Source organism: Schistocerca nitens, chromosome 9 (assembly GCF_023898315.1).
Source record: "Schistocerca nitens isolate TAMUIC-IGC-003100 chromosome 9, iqSchNite1.1, whole genome shotgun sequence".
NCBI classification, from domain to species: domain Eukaryota; kingdom Metazoa; phylum Arthropoda; class Insecta; order Orthoptera; family Acrididae; genus Schistocerca; species Schistocerca nitens.
Genome location: NC_064622.1, coordinates 94577395 through 94598728, shown reverse-complemented (window position 1 = coordinate 94598728; position 21334 = coordinate 94577395). Strand labels below are relative to the sequence as shown.

General features: G+C 37.9%; 1 protein-coding gene across 1 annotated transcript in view; it reads left to right on the top strand.

The window, feature by feature from the left end:
- LOC126203774 (uncharacterized) overlaps positions 1 to 20746 on the top strand; it is a 185808-nt gene extending 165062 nt beyond the window's left edge. The window contains exon 6 of the mRNA XM_049938142.1: positions 17642 to 20746. Within this exon, the coding sequence (XP_049794099.1) occupies positions 17642 to 17660 (19 nt within the window). The 3' untranslated portion in view covers positions 17661 to 20746. The remainder of the gene's footprint in view (positions 1 to 17641) is intronic.
- The last annotated feature ends 588 nt before the right edge of the window (positions 20747 to 21334 follow it).

The following is a 21334-nucleotide window of genomic DNA, read 5'->3' as shown; positions in this document are numbered from 1 at the left end:
TGCTATGAGTGCCTGCATTAGAAGTAAAACAATCCAACTGGTATGTCACATATAAAACTAAATATCAAGTGATAAAGCTCTAGTCAAAAAATTTTTGAAATAGAGTACATAGAAGGCAAGCCACTATGAGCTGCTCACATGTATCAAGATACGCTAGCAACAGGGTCTGATGCTATCGTAGCTCAACACATGTGAGCAGCCCATAGTGGCTTACCTTCTATGTATTCTATTTCAAACATTTTTTGCCTAAAGCTTTAGCACTTGATATTTAGTTTTATACATGACATGCAGGTTTGAGTGTTTTACTTCTGATGAAGGCACTCATAGCAGTGCAGAAACCTAGGTCAAAAGATTTCATTTTTGCAACCGTGGGCTGCTATAGCTTTAATTTTACTTTGAAATGAATTAGGTAACATAAATGATCCTCCAACCCACAAACCGGAAACTCCTTGGAAAATCACAGTACAGACAGGCACTATTCCATCATTCCTTTTTTTAACGCCGTACTTCATTGTCACTGTTTTCTTCCATTTTGCATTCTGGGTGTTCACTACTCTGCACTGTGGCGAAGAAACATTCATAAATTTTATCAGAAATTTATCTTGATTTACTTTATTCAATGTTGTCACCTAATGACGAAACTAGATAATATCTTCATAGCAGAGTTCAGTAGCTTTGCATTCTTTCATTCCCTTAACTTTTGGCACAAAACCTCAAGTCCATGAGAGCATTTAATAAGAGGTCATGTTTTATACTTTTTCCTTTGCATTTCAGATCAAAAAATGGTTCAAATGGCTCTGAGCACTATGGGACTCAACTGCTGAGGTCATTAGTCCCCTAGAACTTAGAACTAGTTAAACCTAACTAACCTAAGGACACACAAACATCCATGCCCGAGGCAGGATTCGAACCTGCGACCGTAGCGGTCTTGCGGATTTCAGATCAATGCAACCTCTTTTTGAATCGGGATTTTCTCCCACCTGAACATTCTTTGACCTGTATGCCATTTTCAGGATCACAAAATCATCATCCATTCTGCTTAACCCATGAATACTTCTTTGTAGACTAACATGAGAACATCAAGTGAATACTTGTCCAAAACTAAGCTGTAGATGTTCTGACAGCAATAAAATCTGGTTGCAACACTATTTCCACCAGTAATCATTACAATAAAAAGCAATGTGGCATACGGCAGCCTGGTGTACTGGTCTACTCTATTATTGCCAACCGCATGCTATGCAAAGAAAGTAAAAACACTTGAGAGTAATTTTACTGAATTGTCAACCTTTGCTGTAACACTAAGAATAGATATAATGTATTAAAACCTTGTGATTTGGAGTGCTTATAGACATGGCAGTATTCAACCTTTTCTAAAATTTGGTTCAGAAGTTGATGTAAATGATCAACATTTTGCCTTTACTTTGTCTTATTCAGTTTTGAAATTGTGCATTCATAGACTTCTAAAAAATGCTCCTCAGTTTGTAACATCATTATTGGTGTATATAGTCATCAGAGAACTTACAACTAATGTGCTTATCAGGTCCCGAAAGACATCATATTTGTAAGCAAGTGATAGTCTGTAATAATAATAACTTCTTGAAAGTTTAAAGTATATGATAGTAATTCCCATTTACAAAAATGAAGAACAGCAAGACACCTTTATTTATAGATCCATCCCCTGCCTTTCTTTATTCTCAAAACATTTTGAGATGGTAGCTTAGAATACTGTAAAATTTTCTGACACAAACCCTTTAATGGGAACTCATCATGGCACACATAAATGATTATATACAAGCAAAACAAAATATCATTCCAAAAAGCCTGCCATGAAAGACCTAAACAATAAAATTGGTGTTTTCTGTTAACTTGTGAATGTCTTTGTGTAGACCACAAATAATAATTTTGTGTGGCTCACTAGCCTGGTGCATGTCTTTCAACGGGATGTCAGTTTGGCAACCTGTGTGTCCTTAACCTACACTGGTTATCCAACTGCGGAAAGGGAACCTACAGTTTTACGTAGAATCTGACCCACGTGTCATTTCTGGTGACACATGATATGATTGAGAAGTGAGGGCTCAATAAAATGCACACTGAAAAATCCAAGGTTCCACCAGCATTCAATTCTGTGACCTCCTGATTTCCACTCAGCTGCTTTACCAGTAGACCAAAAGATGTGCCTAGACTATAAAATTCTCTTTTCCCTGGTATGTGTTGCTGTTGTTGTTGTTGTTGTTGTTGTTGTTGTGGTCATGGTCTTCAGTCCAAAGAGTGGTTTCATGCAGCTGTCCACACTACTATATCCTGTGTGAGCCTCTTCATCTTTGAATAGCTACTGCAACCTACATCTTCCTGAATATGCTTACTGTATTAATTTCTTGGCCTCCTTCTACTAGTTTTACCCCTCACACTTCCTTCCGATACTAAATTGGTGATCCCTTGATGTCTCGGACTGTCTTGTATCAACTGATCGCTTCTTTTGGTCAAATTGTGCCACAAATTTCTTGTCTCTTCAATTCTATTCAATATTTCCTGGTTAGATACATGATCTAATCTTCAGCATTCTTCTGTAGCACCACATTTCAAAAGGTTCTGTTCTCTTTTTATCTAAACTGTTTATCATCCATGTTTCACTTGTATTCATGGCCACACTCCAGACAAATACTTTCAGAGAAGACTTCCAAAATTGTGAATCTATATTTGACATTAACAAATTTCTCTTCTTCAGAAATGCTTTTTGTGCCATTGCCAATCTACATTTTATATCCTCTCTGCTTTGGCCATCATCAGTTATTTTGCTGCCCAATTAGAAAAACTCATCTACTACTTTAAGTATCTCATTTCCTAATCTAATTCCCTTAGCATCACCTGATTTAATTCAACTATATTCCATTGTCCTTGTTTTGCTTTTGTTGGTGTTCATCTTACAATATATCCTCCTTTCAATACAATATCCATTCTGGTCAACTGCTCTCGCAAGTCTTTTGCTGTCTCTGACAGAATGATAATGTCATCAGCAAATTTCAATGTTTTTATTTCTTTCCCCGGGACTTTAATTTTTTCTCTATATTTTTCTTTGGTTTTCTTTACTGCTTGCTCAATTTACAGACTGAATAACTTTGGCAATAGGCTATAACCCTGTTTCACTCCCTTCTCAATCACTACTTCCCTTTCATGCCCCTCAACTGTTACAGCTGCCATCTTGTCTCTGTACAAATTGTAAAAAGCATTTTGTGCCCTGTATAAGACTCCTCCTACCTTCAGATTTTCAAAGAAAGTGTTTCAGTCAACCTTGTCAAAAGCTTTCTTTAAGTCGACAAATGCTGGAAACATAGGTTTATCTTTCCTTATCTTCTACTCCATTGATGAATTTCTCAGTAGAACCAACTGATTTGTGTGTATATAACTTCTGCACAATTTCAGTGCAGTAATGTGTTCATTGCAGATAAGTGTGTGTGTGTTTTAGTACAATCTAACTTCTGCACCATTTCAGAGCAGCAATGTGTTGATTGTAAATAAGGATTATAGTAGTTCTATTACATGTTTATTACCTTATAAATAAAAAAAACTTTTTTATTTTAAATTCAGTGCATTAGTGTTTGTAAAATGATTCTTTCATACAGTGTTCATTAAAAAAAATGACAATCATTCCACTTGGGACCTGTGGAAGGTCCATTAGCTTATTTGTTTTATTTGTAAATATTTGACATGTATTATTGTTTTTCTGACATGTTCTGCATCCTGGAAGACCTCCTCACTATGGATCAATTGGAATGAAAGTAAACGTAATCTAATCTAATTATTGTTTTTCTGACATGTTCTGCATCCTGGAGGACCTCCTCACTACATATCAATTGGAATGAAAGAAAATCTAATGTGATCTAATCTAAGACAAGTAGTAGTGTCAGTATTACCCGGCATATTCCTATATTTCCCCAGAATCCAAATTGATCTCCCCCTTCTACCAGTTTTTTCATTCTTCTGTAAGTGGTATCCTAACAACAAAAAACTGAGGGCCCATTAACAAATAACCTTCAAGAATAAAACTAAATTTGCAGTAGAAACATTACATATTGATGTACTCCAAAGTTCAGTGATATCTCTCTCTCTCTCTCTCTCTCTCTCTCTCTCTCTCACACACACACACACACACACACACACACACAGACAACCAAACACACAAGCCCATGGCCATGGCAAGACTGACTGTTGATTATCAATAGCAGTTGCCGGGGCTCTTGGAGGTGGGGAGGGGGTATGGAAGGGCACACGAGACAAGAAGAGGGTGTGTGTATGTGTGTGTATGTGTGTGTGTGTGTGTGTGTGTGTGTGTGTGTGTGTGTGTATTGAACTGGGGACCTAGAAACAATGGACAGGCTTTGTCCCCACCGTAGCCCTCAGTGGTTCACAACCCCACAACAGGATACAGCAATCCACTCACCCCACCACCGCCCCTCACCAAATCCATGGTTATTATGCAGTTCAGCCCCCAGTGAACCCCCAAGGAATGTCTCATACCAGACGAGTGTAACCCCAGATATTTGTGTGTTAGAGTAATTATGGTGTACACATATGTGGAGACAGTGTTCGCACAGCAATTGCCAACATAGTGTAACTGAGGCAGAATAAGGGGAACCAGCCAGCATTCATGAAGGCAGATGGAAATCCACCTTAAAAACCATCCACAGGCTGACCAGCACACCGGACCTTGACACTAATCCGCTGGGCAGATTTGTGCCAGGAACCGGCACACCTTCCTGCTTGGGAAGCTTGATAGGATACTGGTGGGCTAATAAGAGGGTAGTGGTATACTGTGAGGTGGGTCAGTGATTCTGGAACAAGAAAAAAAGAATTCAGAGGTTAGAGAATATAAGAAATAGGGAAGGGGAGTAAAGTGGAGATGAGTAAGGAGATAGGGAGGAAAGAGATGACTGTAATGGGAGGAGAGAGCAGAAGAGGAGGGACAGAAGGGCAGAAGGAAAGCAAGCACCGAAGGGTGGAGAGGGCAGGGGGGGGGGTTTCAGGCCCGCAAGGGGGAGGGGATTGGGGGGATGGGGAAGGAAGAGTGTTGGGAGGAAGAAGAAATGATGTGGACAGGGAAAGAGTGGTGTGGACAGAAGCGAGAAGGGAAACATAAGACGAGGCAGGTAGGCCTGGGGGACTGCAAGAACACTAAGTACGCTATTCTCACTAGTGTAGTTCAGGGAAACCAGTGTGTCTGAAGGGAATATCTGAACAGCACACATGGTGAAGCAACTGTTGAAGTAACTTGGCTCAAAATGGTTCAAATGGCTCTGAGCACTATGGGACTCAACTGCTGTGGTCATAAGTCCCCTAGAACTTAGAACTACTTAAACCTAACTAACCTAAGGACATCACACACACCCATGCCCGAGGCAGGATTCGAGCCTGCGACCGTAGCAGTCCCGCGGTTCCGGACTGCAGCGCCAGAACCGCTAGACCACCGCGGCCAGCAAGTAACTTGTGTTGTGGTGTGTAACACGTTTGGCAGCTGGAAGGTCAAGTTTTCAGTTTGCCACAGTTTGATAGTGGATTTTCATGTGAGTAGACAGTCGGTCACTTGTCATGTCTACTTGAGTGCTGTGCAGTAATTGCAGCATAGGTGATATATAATGTGGCTGCTTTCACAAGTGGCCTTGTCTTTCATAGGGTAAGAAACAGGAAGTTGTGGGTGTGGGACAGATCTTGCACCTGGGTCAACCACAAGGGAATGACCCTTGGGATGCAGGATTGGGAGGTGGATTGGAATAGGGGTGGACAAGGATATTCTGTAGGTTGGTTGAGAAATGGAACACAACTTTGAGAGATGTGGGTAGGATTTTGGGTGGGATGTCCCTCATCTCAGAGCACATCGGTAAGTAGCAGAAGCCCTGGTGAATGATGTGATTAAGGTTTTGAAGGCCAGATGGAGTGCTGTTTGGTAGCTGGCTAAAAGGTTTACTGGTGTCAGAGGAGATAGCATGGGAGATCTGTTTATGGATGAGCTGTATAGGATACTGTCTGTCAGTAAAGGCTCTTGTGAGATTATTGGTGTATTTCAACTCCAGATTTCCACTGTAGTCTGTGGTGTTGAGGGGTGGTGAGGCCGTAAGGAAGACTTTGATGTGGAGCGGTTGACAGTTGTCAAAGTTGACATGCTGCTGGTAGTTGGTGCACTTGATATGAACGAAAATATGTATGGAGCATTCTAAGAGACAGAGATCAGCATCTAAGAAGGTAGCTTGTTAAGTTGAGAAGGACCAGATGAAGCTGATTTGGAAGAAAGTGCTGAGGTTATGGAGGAAAGAGCAAGGCTTGTCCCTGGCATGAACTGGATAATGAATATGCAGGCTGCCAGTGGAAAAAAGATAACAGATCAGGAAAGGATAAGAACCTAACGATTGCTATTAAAAACGATGTAAAGAAATGCAAATGCAGAAAGAACCACAAGGCAGGGAAAAGTGTATGAAAGATTATTTGCATTCAGATCTCACAGTCAATAGGATGTTCCAGAGATTCTGTGAAGGAAGAACAAGTTTAGGACTGAAACAGTGCCCCTTATCAAAATACAAGCATATATTTCATGAATATCTCAATGTATCATTTAGTACTCTTCACATCAATGTCTCCTCCACTTGAAAGTTTGGTTTTTAACAATACCATGAAAAGGAAATGACACTCGCCATACAGCAGAGATGCTGAGCTGCAGATAAGCCCAACAAAAAGACTGTCAAAAAGTGAGCTTTCAGCCAACAAGTCCTTCATCAGAGATAAACAGAGACACACTCACTCACTCTCTCTCTCTCTCTCTCTCTCTCTCTCTCTCTCTCTCTCTCTCTCTCACACACACACACACACACACACACACACACACACACACACAAACACACACACACACACACACACAAACTACAGTCTCCGCAGCCAGGGGCCAGCCCAGGCCAGACAGCCAGAGATTGTGGTCATATGTGTGTGAGATGCGTTTGTATGTGGGTGTATGTTGTCTAATTCTGATGAAGGCCTTTTTACCCAAAGCGTACTTGTTTGACAGTCTTTCTGTTGTGCCTATCTATGATTCAGCATCTCCACTATATGGTGAGTAGCAACTATCCTTTTCATAATACTGTTACATTCCATCCTGGATTCTCCATTTTTAAGTTCGTGTTAATGGAAATAAAAGCACAAACATGTATGTAGAAGAAGAATGAACTATGAAATAGACACAAATTAAATAAGATTTGTGCTATGGGGTTTTATGATGTAATGGAGGAAGATAATCCAACTGCCATTAAGACTTGCTTTGCCATGCAGCAAAATCAATGTATTCCAAAACTAGCCATCATTTAGATTTTCTATGCTAGACAAGCATGAATATACAATCCTTGCATCATAAGCCATACCAAGGAGCAAACAAAAGAAAGCATGATTCCCTACACCTGATTGGGTGCAGAATCTTCAAGGGGATGCAGTCAAGTTGCTTTGGCTTTGCTGGACTTTTCTTTTTCAATTACATAAGAAACAACCAAATGATGGGACAAACACTATACATCTACTCTCAAATTTTTGCAGCAGTTAAATTAAAAAAAGTTTTATGATGGTGAAGCTTACAGCATTCTTGGAAAAGAGTGTGAAATTCAATAATATTCATAATTTCTTTCCTGTTCTTGGCCACAGCTATATGCCTCCACTTACAATGAAAAGGCATCTTGTCTCCTAAAGAATATAATGATATTTTAGAAGAGCTGTGCAGGTAAGAATAGCTCATGATGTGCCACCCCTATCCCCCCTCCCACTCCTCCACTGCCCAATGCAGTTACTGCCATGTGGTGTGCACAGAGGGGCATCAGCAGGAGCAGGCATCTATGCATTGCGCTATTGAAGTCACTATACATTACATAATGTGTACATTGTGCAAAAAATTTAAGAATTTTTTAACATGATTTTTGTTCACTAATGTAAAAAAAAAAGATGTAGCTTATTATCAAATTCCACTGACATTGTTTCATCTGTTTAGTCGTGAAATGTTACACACAAAGTTACTTTCACATTTAATAATGTTAGTATGGAAGTATGGATTAACACATTGAGGACTGTATAAGTATTGTATTCATTACTTTTAATCATATTATGTAGACTGTATCAACCAAAAGCATTTTCACAAAGACAATAAAGTACGAAAGTCAAAAAGCACATAGCTTTTTCAAATACACTCCTGGAAATTGAAATAAGAACACCGTGAATTCATTGTCCCAGGAAGGGGAAACTTTATTGACACATTCCTGGGGTCAGATACATCACATGATCACACTGACAGAACCACAGGCACATAGACACAGGCAACAGAGCATGCACAATGTCAGCACTAGTACAGTGTATATCCACCTTTCGCAGCAATGCAGGCTGCTATTCTCCCATGGAGACGATCGTAGAGATGCTGGATGTAGTCCTGTGGAACGGCTTGCCATGCCATTTCCACCTGGCACCTCAGTTGGACCAGCGTTTGTGCTGGACGTGCAGACCGCGTGAGACGACACTTCATCCAGTCCCAAACATGCTCAATGGGGGACAGATCCAGAGATCTTGCTGGCCAGGGTAGTTGACTTACACCTTCTAGAGCACGTTCGGTGGCACGGGATACATGCGGACGTGCATTGTCCTGTTGGAACAGCAAGTTCCCTTGCCGGTCTAGGAATGGTAGAACGATGGGTTCGATGACGGTTTGGATGTACCGTGCACTATTCAGTGTCCCCTCGACGATCACCAGTGGTGTACAGCCAGTGTAGGAGATCGCTCCCCACACCATGATGCCGGGTGTTGGCCCTGTGTGCCTCGGTTGTATGCAGTCCTGATTGTGGCGCTCACCTGCATGGCGCCAAACACGCATACGACCATCATTGGCACCAAGGCAGAAGCGACTCTCATCGCTGAAGACAACATGTCTCCATTCGTCCCTCCATTCACACCTGTCGCGACACCACTGGAGGCGGGCTGCACGATGTTGGGGCGTGAGCGGAAGACGGCCTAACGGTGTGCGGGACCGTAGCCCAGCTTCATGGAGACGGTTGCGAATGGTCCTCGCCGATACCCCAGGAGCAACAGTGTCCCTAATTTGCTGGGAAGTGGCGGTGCGGTCCCCTACAGCACTGCGTAGGATCCTACGGTCTTGGCGTGCATCCGTGTGTCACTGCGGTCCGGTCCCAGGTCGACGGGCACGTGCACCTTCTGCCGACCACTGGCGACAACATCGATGTACTGTGGAGACCTCACGCCCCACGTGTTGAGCAATTTGGCGGTATGTCCACCCGGCCTCCCGCATGCCCACTATACGCCCTCGCTCAAAGTCCGTCAACTGCACATACGGTTCACATCCATGCTGTCGCGGCATGCTACCAGTGTTAAAGACTGCGATGGAGCTCCGTATGCCACGGCAAACTGGCTGACACTGACGGCGGCGGTGCACAAATGCTGCGCAGCTAGCGCCATTCGACGGCCAACACCGCAGTTCCTGGTGTGTCCGCTGTGCCGTGCGTGTGATCATTGCTTGTACAGCCCTCTCGCAGTGTCCGGAGCAAGTATGGTGGGTCTGACACACCGGTGTCAATGTGTTCTTTTTTCCATTTCCAGGAGTGTAGTAAATATGTTTCTCTAATTCACATTATATTGTTTAAATCATTAAATATTCTGTATTACACCTTCTAAAGTAGCCTATGTAGAATATTGCTCAAGTGTGTGAGACCCGTACCATATATGACTAATGGGATATTGAATTTATACAGGGAAGGGCAGTACAAATGGTCACAGATTTGTGTGATCCATAGGAAAATGTCTCAGAGATACTGAAGGAACTGAACTGGAAGACTTTTGAAGATAGATGTAAACTATCCTGAGAAAGTCTATTACCAAAGTTTCAAGAACTGGCTTTAAATGATGACTCTAAGAATATATTACTATCCCCTATGTATTGTTCACATAGGGATCGAGAGGATAAGATTACAATAATCACTGCACACACAGAGGTTTTCAAACAATCATTCTTCCAGTGTTCAAGATGTGAACTGAATGGGAAGAAACCGTAATAACTGGTACAGTGGGATATACCCTTTGCTATGCATCTCACGGTGGTTTGCCGAGTATACATGTAGATGTAGATGTTCCTTTTTTATGTTCACACTCTCTCTGTAGCAAATTTAATCAAAATTGTTTCTGTGATTTGGTTGTGAAAAGATAACAGACAGGGGAACTTTTGCAATTGAATCATTAGTATGGATTTGTCTCAGACAGTGCTGGTATTTATCCAAGAAAGATGCATCCTGTAGGTTATCAAACTTTCAAGCTGCAGATTGGAAATTGTATTAATAGAGACATAAACGTACAGCTGAGTCCAAGTGCTGAATCTGTGATTATTGAAACCACTTTTCCACATGCAACTGAAAATTGTGTTAGCACATTCAGGTCAATGTTGAGTTTTAGCATCAATGATTGCACATATCAGTAGGTGAGTGTTCAGGAAAGGAAAATATCCTAAGCTCTGCAGAAACTCACCACTGATTGTGAAGGTAGGAAAAAAAGGATGATACAGAATACAGGTCTTTTTATATTAACATTGGCGTTCAGTATCACAAACTGAAGACAACTATTTTATAGCCCCTGATTGTTTTAGTTGCAGTATTTCCCTATTAGTACTGTACTCCACTCCTACACCTTGTGGAAGGTTTGCTTTGAGAAGATGAATGACAGTGCCATCAAATATGAGAATAAGTTTGGGCACCTATACATTCCTGTATAACACTTCTGATCTTTCAAGAAATATATTGCGATTCTTCAATTGATTGCAATGCTATCACCAGGGAGGTGCTGTAAGTGCACATAAAATTTCAACACTTTGGTTGAAATACCATCACAGTCAGAAGAATTACTACATTTCAGTTACCTAACAATTTGGGTGAGTTCTTTGACAGCAGATTTATGTCTGCTGGTGAAGTGTCCAACGCCTTTTCAAGTATATCTAAAAAATCTGCTTTTGACAACCCATTTTTCTCTCAATGTTTTCAGCTATTGATAAGAAGACTTCATTTCTTTCAGTGCAAATGATTTAAACATCATCCACCTCACTGGTACTGTCATCGGGTGGTTCAGAACCTTTTACCTTACACAATTTATTCATTTGATATGTAGTAATCCATCAAACTGCCTCTTCTTTGTACTTATAATTTTTGTGCAGAGTGCACAGCTTTTGTCTTTTGATGACACAATGTCAGCTTTTGCAATATTGCTTGTAGAGTACCGTTAACCCTGGAGCAGCTATGTAAAAAGTGTGCCAAACACAAGTAAAATTGTTTTGTACTGTTTGATTGTTGTTTCATAATTGTGAGCAATATCTGTCCCTTCATTACTGCTTCAGTTAACACAGTGATAAATTGTGTTTCATAAGCCCAAGTGAGCTGCAGTAATATAAAATAAAAGGTGATCTAGGTCAGAAAAAATTATGATTTTTGCAAGTAAATGACCCGCATTATGGGCTTACAACAAAATCCTAAAATGAGGCAGTTCTCTATGAGATAATGTGCAATCGAATAAGTGGCTGTCTGGAATCTGATGCAACTGCACTGTTTAATGCTTCGAGTGGGTCATTACTGTTGGGTAACACCTGTCTATGGGAACAGAGTAATATATGAAAATTTATTTCATTACTGTTAAATTATATAGTGCTTTAGTGTATATTATGTAAGTTTATTTTATCACTTTTTAATTAAACCATGATTTTCCTTGGTAATGTAAAGACTGCTATTCTTTAAATGCATACTTGTGCCCGCTTGTGTTATGATAATTGGCAAGCCCGTTTGCTAGTTAAGTTTTGATTAGTGCTAGCCCTCAATAATAAATAAAGTTCTCTCTTTCTGGCACAAGATACTTTGATTCAAGGTGTTATCTGTCCTTTCTCTCAGCTTACACTGTCATTATCCTCTTTAAAGGAATTCATAGCATCGTAAGAAAGTTTTTAGGAAAGAATTGAATTTCTCATCTACTGTGTGTGCTCGGTGACCTTCTTCCTGTTATTCATCCAGTAAATTCTCTCTGAACAGTTTCCCTTAGGATCAGTATCACAGAATTACAAGTGCTGACTATTTTGTATCAGTCTGATGTGGATACTTTACTGTTGTCATTTGACCACTGCAGCCTGATAAACCATTTACTTTGGGGCTCACATCTATATCACAGAAGTCTGTAAATAATAAGTGGTACGCACTATATTGTGTATGTTCTACAGAATTAATTTATTCAGGTTGACAGATTTTCCACTTACAAGGACATCTACAAACGTTTGTAAACAGCATTGGAAAAGATGTTACTCATCTAGACTGAGGCACAAACACACAGTAAATGTTATCTTTGACAGTGCACTATTCATGCAGTTTATGAGGTAAAAAGTCAAACAATAAATATAAAGGGAGCAAACCAGAAAAAAACATTAACATGAAACTTAATAAACAGTGCCTATATAACAGTTTACATTAAATAAACAAACATAAAATAAAATTAGTACCTGATAAGACTACTTCAAGAAGTATTACACACAGAAGGTGATACACAAACCAAGTAAAAGCAAGATGTAACAATCGTAACAAGACATAACAAATGTAACAATAGAACATTTTGAGTACACAAGTAGTCATAATGAAATAAAATGAACTGAATAAACACAAATATTGAGGAATATGAAGAAACAGACTGTTTGGGAAGTAATGGAAAACTAACACTATTACGTGAAGTTTAGAAGAGGGGAAGTATTAAGCTGCATTTGGTCATGTAAGATTAAATCAGGACTGTGGAACAGATGTTTGTTGGATTCCAGGGCTTCTAGCAGTTTGAGTTTTTGGTCTTTGTTTGCTAAGTGAAGAACATGTGACTGTGGCTGGTAGTCGTGGTCTTCACTCAATACGTACTCAGCAAATGTGGAGTCATAATTTTGCAACCTGCATTCATGTTCACCCAGCGTAGTTGCTATGTCCCTGCCTGATTAACAAATATAAAACTTATCACAATAAGGACAAGTAATTTTGTATACCCCACTGTTGGCTAGTAATTGGGTCTTATCTTTCCTACTGAAAATACACTGGGCTGTGGTATTCTTCACATAGTAGGAAACTCTATAGTTGCAGGTTTCAGTGTTTTTGCTAGAATCTTTGATACCTATCCTAGGTGTGGTACTATACATCTCTTCTGGCAGACAGTGGAAGAACCAGCAGAGGGACCATAGAGAAGTGGTATAATTTTCAGGTTTTGTTTCCTATGCAAGATGTGTCAGTCAGGACAGGATTATAGCCATTGGCTGAGGCAATACATTTAATTGTGTCTAACTTCACTTTGAAAGCTTTCTTGGCATGGGAACAGATATGAGATGTTGCATCTTTGAGAGGGAAACTACATGTTTGTGTTTTACTGGGTGTGGTGCTCAAGTAGGTATTACTGTGTCTGTAGTTGTAGTTTTTCTGTAAATTCTGAAACAATGTGTCCATGTATTGTTGTCAATGATGAGATCTAGGAAGATTATGGGCTTGTTGCCAATTTCCATTGTGAACCAATTATTTTTATGTTGACCTTCTCCTTACGTTATGCAAAAATGTGTTGAGCTGTCTTGTAGTGCCTGTCTACATACACTGCACATCACCTATGTATCCGAACCAATATTTAATATCTGCACTCTGTACTCAAAATTTCTTGATTCAAAAACTATTGTTCAAAATGGTGCACGAATATTTCAGCCAAAAGTGGACTAAGAGGGAACCCTGTAGCTAAGCTGTCTGTTTATGCAGAGTCTCTTGGACCTGAAAATAGTTTTGTGATTGGTCTCAAGTCATTCAATTCTACAGAATTGACATTAGACCTGCACATCACTTTTCTCAGAATATCAAAACATTCCTCTACTGGTATGTTGGAAAACAAAGTCAGACATCAGAGGATTCTGATTTAGTGCTGTGTGAGATAGGTAGAGCTTTTCTTATTTGCAAGGTCCACTCAGACCAAAATACCATGCTTTGATTTGAATTTAGTGCTGCTTTTAATTAAGGTTCTCTTGCTTGCATCTCCATCCATCACAGTCTGCTGCATTCATGGCAATTTTGATGGGTTGTGAGCCTCAGTTGAATGGTTAACTGGTTATGTGAGACCTTCCAGATGCATGGTATGCTTGAGGAATCATACACTTATGCTTTCTGCTTACCTGATAAATCACTAATTGAGTCATTTACTCACGGTCAAGGACTGTTCAGACCCATCTATGTTGCAAGTTTAATGTCATGAATTAACATATATAACCTGATAATGTTGCTGACCTGGTAACATGGCTTCTAAGCTATGAAACTAATCATTAAATAAATTATTTACAAGAGCACCAAAGCAGTTATTATTCAAGATGCCAAAATAGGTAGCAATGACATTTTTGAGATAACTCTATCAACTGATTGGATAGGCTAATTGCAAATGGAGGTGATCTATTTATCACAGTAACAGGAAATTCAAATCCACCAAGGCAGAAATTGAATCTGCATCTGAGAGTGTCTGGACAAGAGTCAGTATCAAGGGTTGACATAAACTTATAATCAGAGCTTTCTGTTGACCACCAGACTCACTCCAAGATGAACCAAAAACTCACAGTTCACTGGTATGAATATTTCCCAATCATACTGTCATCATCAGAAGAGAGATTAATCATCCAACAATTTGTTTGGGATAGCTATAGGTTTGTCAGTGGTTGGTATGACATGACATCCTAAACACTGCTAAATGTTTTCTCTGAAATCTACCTAGAACAGATAGTTTAGGTGGCCATGCATAGTACAAATATAACACATTATATGCAATGGCAACAAATGGACCTGATATATTTGAAAATTATTACATTGAATGTGGTGTCAATGACTACTAGGCAGTCATAGCAACAATGATTACCAAAGTACAAAGGGGCACTAAGATGAACAGAAAGAACTTTAATGTTGAGCAAACTAGATAAAGAAGCAATAGTCTCATATCACAAAGAGGATCTTGAAAAATTTTGCTCTAGACAGGAGTATGTAAAAGAATTATGGCACAAGTTTAAAAGTTAAGTTGACTATGTGTTGGATAGATATGTACTGGTAGCTAGTTAAATAGTTCATGATGGGATAGATCCTTCATGGTGTACAGTCATCACAAAGAAGCTCCTAAAGAAACAGATGTAAAACAAAGCACAGAGTTGTAGATAGACAGATTCTGAATGAAATACATATAGCTGTCAAACTGAAAGTAGCAAGCAAATGCACACATGATGACCTACATTTTAAAATGTTTCTTTACCAACAAAAATCCAAGACTATTGCCCCAGTTTAATTGTCACACCACTGAAAATGTGATATAGAATTTAGTGAAAATGGTTCTGAGAAACAGCTGAAATTCCTAAAATTGATAAAAGCTTTAGGACCCAATGGAACCCCAATCAAATTCTACACAGAATTTACAGCTGAGTTAGCCAGTCTTTTAACCATAACATACCACAGATACATTGAACAAGAAATTGTGTCCAGTAGCTGGAAGAGAGCAAAGGTTACATCGGTCTACAAGAAGGGTACAAAAAGTGCCCCACAAAACTACTATTCAATGTTTTTGAAGACATTCATCTACTGTAGAATATATTCAAATCTCAAACATAAATAAGTTTCTTGACCACAATGACCTCCTTCGAGCCAACCAGCATGGATTCTGGAAACATCAGTCAAACAATCATGCTAAACCCAACTCACACTTCCCTAACATGACATCCTGGAAGCCATGGATCAGGGAGTCAGGTCAGTGCAGTACTTCGAATTTAGGAAAGCATTTGACTTGGTACCAAACATACGCTTGTTATCAAAAGTGCAACTGAGGATTTCTTGGCGGGGAGAATGCAGTTTCTTATCTTGGATGGAGAGTTATAAACAGATCTAGAAGTAACTTCAAAGATGACCGAGGGAAATGTGCTGGAACCCCTGATGTTAATGTTGTATGTTAATGTTCTTGTACAAAACATTAATGGTAACTTATGACTTTCTGTTGATGATGTAGTTATCTATAATGAAGTACTACCAGATAAAAAGCTACACAAATATTCAATCCAATTTTGGCAAGATTTCAAAAGTGGGGCAAGCATTGGCGACTTGTTTTAAATACTCAGAAATGTAGTATCCTATGACTACAGTATCAATGCATCACAACTGGAATCAAGCAACTCATACAAATACCTGTGGGGGATTTAACAATTCATTGGGTTATGAAAGGAAACAGTCACATACACTGCTGTAGGTAAAGCAGGTGGCATACTTCAATTCATTGGTGGGATGCTAACAAAATTCAAGAGTCTCCAGAGGAGATAGCTTACAAAATGCTATTGTGACCCATCATAGAATACTTGTCAAGTCTGTAAGACCTGTACCAAATAGAATCAACAAGGGATATAGGGAGCTGATATTTAATGGTAAGTCATAAACATACAAGAGAAATAGGACTGGATCTAATATGGAGACTTGTGGAACACCTTGAGATATATTTTTCCAGTCAGAATAATAATTTGCCCTATTTAAAGGGATGTTAATTCTTTGCTTTCTGTTTAGTAAGTAGGATTTAAGCCATTGTAGGGCAGTGTCCCTAATTCTCTTCTTTTCAAATCTGTAAATAAGCAATGCATGGTTTACAAAATCAAATGTGATACTGGAAAACACAACAGAGCTATTTGAACATTAAGGTACTAATCTTCAGGAAGAATTAAAAAGAAAAGCATGTTACACATCTTAATTTAGTATAGCGTACAGGGACTCATATGGGACTTCATGATGTCCAAAACTATATTTTCAAGTGAAACAGTATGGACAAGTAATGTAGCTGCTGAGAAATCCTTACCTTTCCATCATATCAGGCGAAATTGCTACTTTATTTGGTATGTGATTTAGTGAAGTGATGACAAACAGAGACCCATGTTCCCCATTACTTAACAATACTAGCCTTACCTTCTTCATACATTTATGAAATTTTTATTTTCCTCTACAATAACCATTTCAGACTTGAAAATTACCATTTCAAGCATTATTACAGCACTGCTCATAAAGAAAGTTTTAAATTTAACACCACAGCAATAAAAATTTTCTTCCCAGATGCCACTATATATGAGACTAAAGATTTATAATGAACTAAAGAGTAAGAATATATTTAACATAGCTCACTGAAACTAAGACTGTACAAAAAATACATTTATCCATACGTGTAAAAATGATATTGCACTTGCTGATGTGCAATAATGCCTGTACAAATGTACATTGCAGCAGTTTTTTTATAGTCATCATCTTACACTGTAATTTTAACTTGGTCGTGTGTAATAAAAAATTATAACTGTAAATAGTATTGTAGTAATATCTATAAATTAATTTCAAACTTTTGTTCTCTGTATTTTTTCATCTATTGAAACTTTTGTATGAAAAAGGTGCTAATGATTCTTTTTCAGCTTCCCATGTATCTTTTATAATAAATTTGACAACTTTATCATTGTACATTCTGAGAAACACAAACTACATATATATTTATATTTTTGTGATGATAACATGAATTTTTTTATATAGTTACATCATTTTTTTGTATGCAGCTCAGAAACAGAAGAGTGAGGGACAGAGCATAGGAGCTGCAGTAGATCGTCTCACTGTCCAAAAATCAACCTGCCTCCTGCCTGCTTGCCTTAGCAGAGAACGCTTTTACATGCCTCCATGAGCTCAAATTGCAGTGACAATGGTTGCCACTGTGCAGACATGATTGTAATGCAAGCCACATAGGTGACAGCTGGAAACTTCTGATTAGACTGTGACTTTTGTGTCAAATAAACTGTGTGTAACCAGAGAGAGTCCGCAAGTTCTGGGATGCATTCGTGCCAGATCCTCTTGTATTAAAAGAAATTCATACCAAAGACTTAATTATAACTATTTATATGTAGGGAAAGAGATGAATAACGTTAAATATTTCACTTTTCCCCTCTTTATTGCCATTATTGCGTAAAAATACGTGGACAGCTATCTTTAAATTAGTGTCTTTACAAAACCTGTTTCCCGTAGATGTCTTCATCACATTGAGTGAGATATGGAGAAGTGACTGATAGGATGCTAAGTGTAATGGAGATACCAAATATTTAATAGAGAACTTTTGCATTATGTGTACAATGAATGTTGTGATCCGTGTCTGCTGTTCTTCAAAGATGTGATGCTGTTAGTTACAACTGCAGGTACTTCAATTTTATGTAACTAAAAATTCTGAAAAATAGTGTTGCTAATATGTGTTGTCAGCAATGTGCAGAGTCTTAGATAAGCAGTGTACTATGTTGAGTTCTTCATATTCAAGAACCTGATTTATAAGTACTGATGCTAAAGAGGTAGAAGTTGGAACCCACACCATCAGTTGTCTGTCAAAGGCATGTTTAGCACTACTTGCCACATACATGCTTATTTGAATGGTCGTTTCAGCTTGATGCTGTGTGTATTAAAACTGAACTGTAGTTACTGTTATGCTAGTGTCTCAATGTAATGTTATAAGAAAAAAAATTGACTTATTGCAGTCAAACAATGGCAGCTTATATAGCTGTACTATTGAAAAAAAACTTTTTTTAAAAAGATTACAGCAGCCCCACTGAAACAATGCTTTCTGATGCAAAGGTTTGCTGACTGTTTCTGAAATGAAGACTCAGAACAGCCATTGAAAATGCCGCAGACGCCACAGGTTAGACAAAGTGGTTCCAAAGGATCTTCAGTTATTATAACATATAACTAATAGGAGGAGTGTCTTTAGATACTACATCATCTGTAAAGTTATTTTTACAGTAGTTCACAGTCTCTTGAGTAACCTTATACAGAGATTGTAACTTAATTAAATGCAGATATTCAAATACCAAATATAAGCATCTTACCATCAAATATATTGCTGACTGTTACATAACATCAATTTGTATGCCAACTGACTATTTTTCAGAAAGAAATCATTCTTAAATTATTCATCTATTGTTTGTCTGCTGCAGCTGAAAATAGAATTCAACAAGCTATAGAAGAATAGTTATAAAATTTGTATCCAATTTGTCAAAATAGTACAACTAAGATTATACTGTCATGAAGACAGCAATTCTGTTTTGAAAAGATCTGATAAAGTCATTTTATATAGAAATAACTTAAATATAAAGAAATTAAAGCATGTTTAAATGCCAACCTGCCAGATCGCAATTTTATATTATTATTTGTGCCTATGTTACATGAAGGAATAACAGTGATGAACATACGTGTAATTCACAGCAGCAACAAAATCAAGGGCAAGTAAATTAGCTCTCTCATTTTAAATATACCATGTGATAATGTGAACGCTCGTTCACAGACTCATTCCTACTAAAATTATATTATGCTTGCTTCCTATGTAAATTTGCAAGAGATCTACCAGAAGATAGTATGTAGTCAGTGTCTGACAGGAGCTAAATTACACATTCAATTATCCTCATAAATGATTAAAGATAATTTCTGTTGGTCAGAAACAAATCTGGTATATCTCTCTAATCATAACAGACAATAGTACCTCAATTATAATTAAAAAGCACCAACTAGATAATTTAAAGTTGTGTTAAATTATTGTAATTACTCTGTAAATATCATTAACCTTGAAAAAAGTATGTATATAAATGTATATGTCTATATTGTGCATAAGATCGATGTACATTTTGTGTTCTTTAATACAACAGCTTTGGAAAGCAGTTGCTTAGATTTTGCATATATTTAATTTTAAAATTATTGACCAAGTTTGCTTTATTTGTATTGAATCAATACAGCCACTTTGACATGAATGTGTAACTAAAAATACTCAGCACAATGTTTAGACTGAAACAGCATAGTTAGTTTTCAAAAGGCATAATTTCCTTTGATATAGAGGCAGTGAACTTTGCATCTTGTCCAAGGATTGATGCAGCTCATCAATATCATTTCTGTTCTCTGTAAATGTATTTAGCTGCCATTATTAATTTGAGTTCATGTGATACAGTTATGATTGTTTAAGAAATTATTACCTTACATATGGTGCAGCCTTTACAGTAATTTCAAAATACTTGATCCTACTGGTACGTGGTTGAGTTTGCTACCTCAAGAGAGCTCATGTTTCTCTGCATTGCCTAATTCTACAAAGAAAGATAATAAATTGTGACAATAATATCTAGATATATATAAAAATATATGTCAGTAATAGCCTCAAGTAATGCATTTCTGATAAAGAGTATTGTTTGGCCATCTTTTGGTCTTTCACTGTTTCACAAATACAATAGTTTGAATATTTGACAGGACATTGTATTGCATTAGAATTGATGTGAATTATAAAATGAGTAAAGAAATTTCTAGGAAACAACCAATGCAAGCAGTATGGTGGTCATTTCAACAGTGCAGATATTCTCTCAGTAGTTGCTTTAAATGTTTAAGGTTGTAATATTGTTCTAGAAATTTAGTAATTTTTATGTTACCTATGTATATCAGTATTATAGTATATTAAATCAATCTTCAATCAGTTATTAATAACAGCTTCTAAAATTACTAGTTCAGATTTCCTCCAATCAAAATGATCACCCTACATGCATCAGTAACATAAAAAAGAATTGTTTAAAATTCCATATTATAGGATTTATCTTTTATTCATATGTTTTGTGACTGTTTTATACAAAATGAGTACATTATCATTCTTGAAAACCAGCAGTATTTAAAAAAAAACTTATTTTCTCTTTTTTATTTTTGATTAAAATGTACATAGTTATATCTTTTCTTAATTCAATCAATAAATAATGTTTAAAAGCACAGTCATACATTTAACTTTGATTTGTCCCTCTAATCTCCTTCACTAACTAATGGTTGTTTTTGAATTCCAGAAGTCAGCTTTGTGATTTTAATATTTTAACATCCAATCTCACTCAAAAATGCATGTACAGAACACACACACATACTTGCTATGGCAATGCAGCCAGCTGGAGTGACAGCTTATGTCAAATGGAGTGGGTGGGAAAAACAAGAAGAATGAAAAGGTAAATAAATGACTGTTGTGTACTGTTTTGAGTTGACAAAAAACCCCCACTTACTTCCAAAAAGGGCAGTGCACAAATCCATTGCATTACACAGGAATGATCAGGAGGGGTATAGGTGGGTTGGCATCTAGCTCAGTTCATTTTAAGAACAAGAGGTGAAAATCTGGTAAAAATCAGGCCATGTAATAGTTTTCTTTCAGAGTAAAGGGATGCAGAATATGTAACTCAGGAACTTGCATCTGTTGGGAAGTAGCCCTT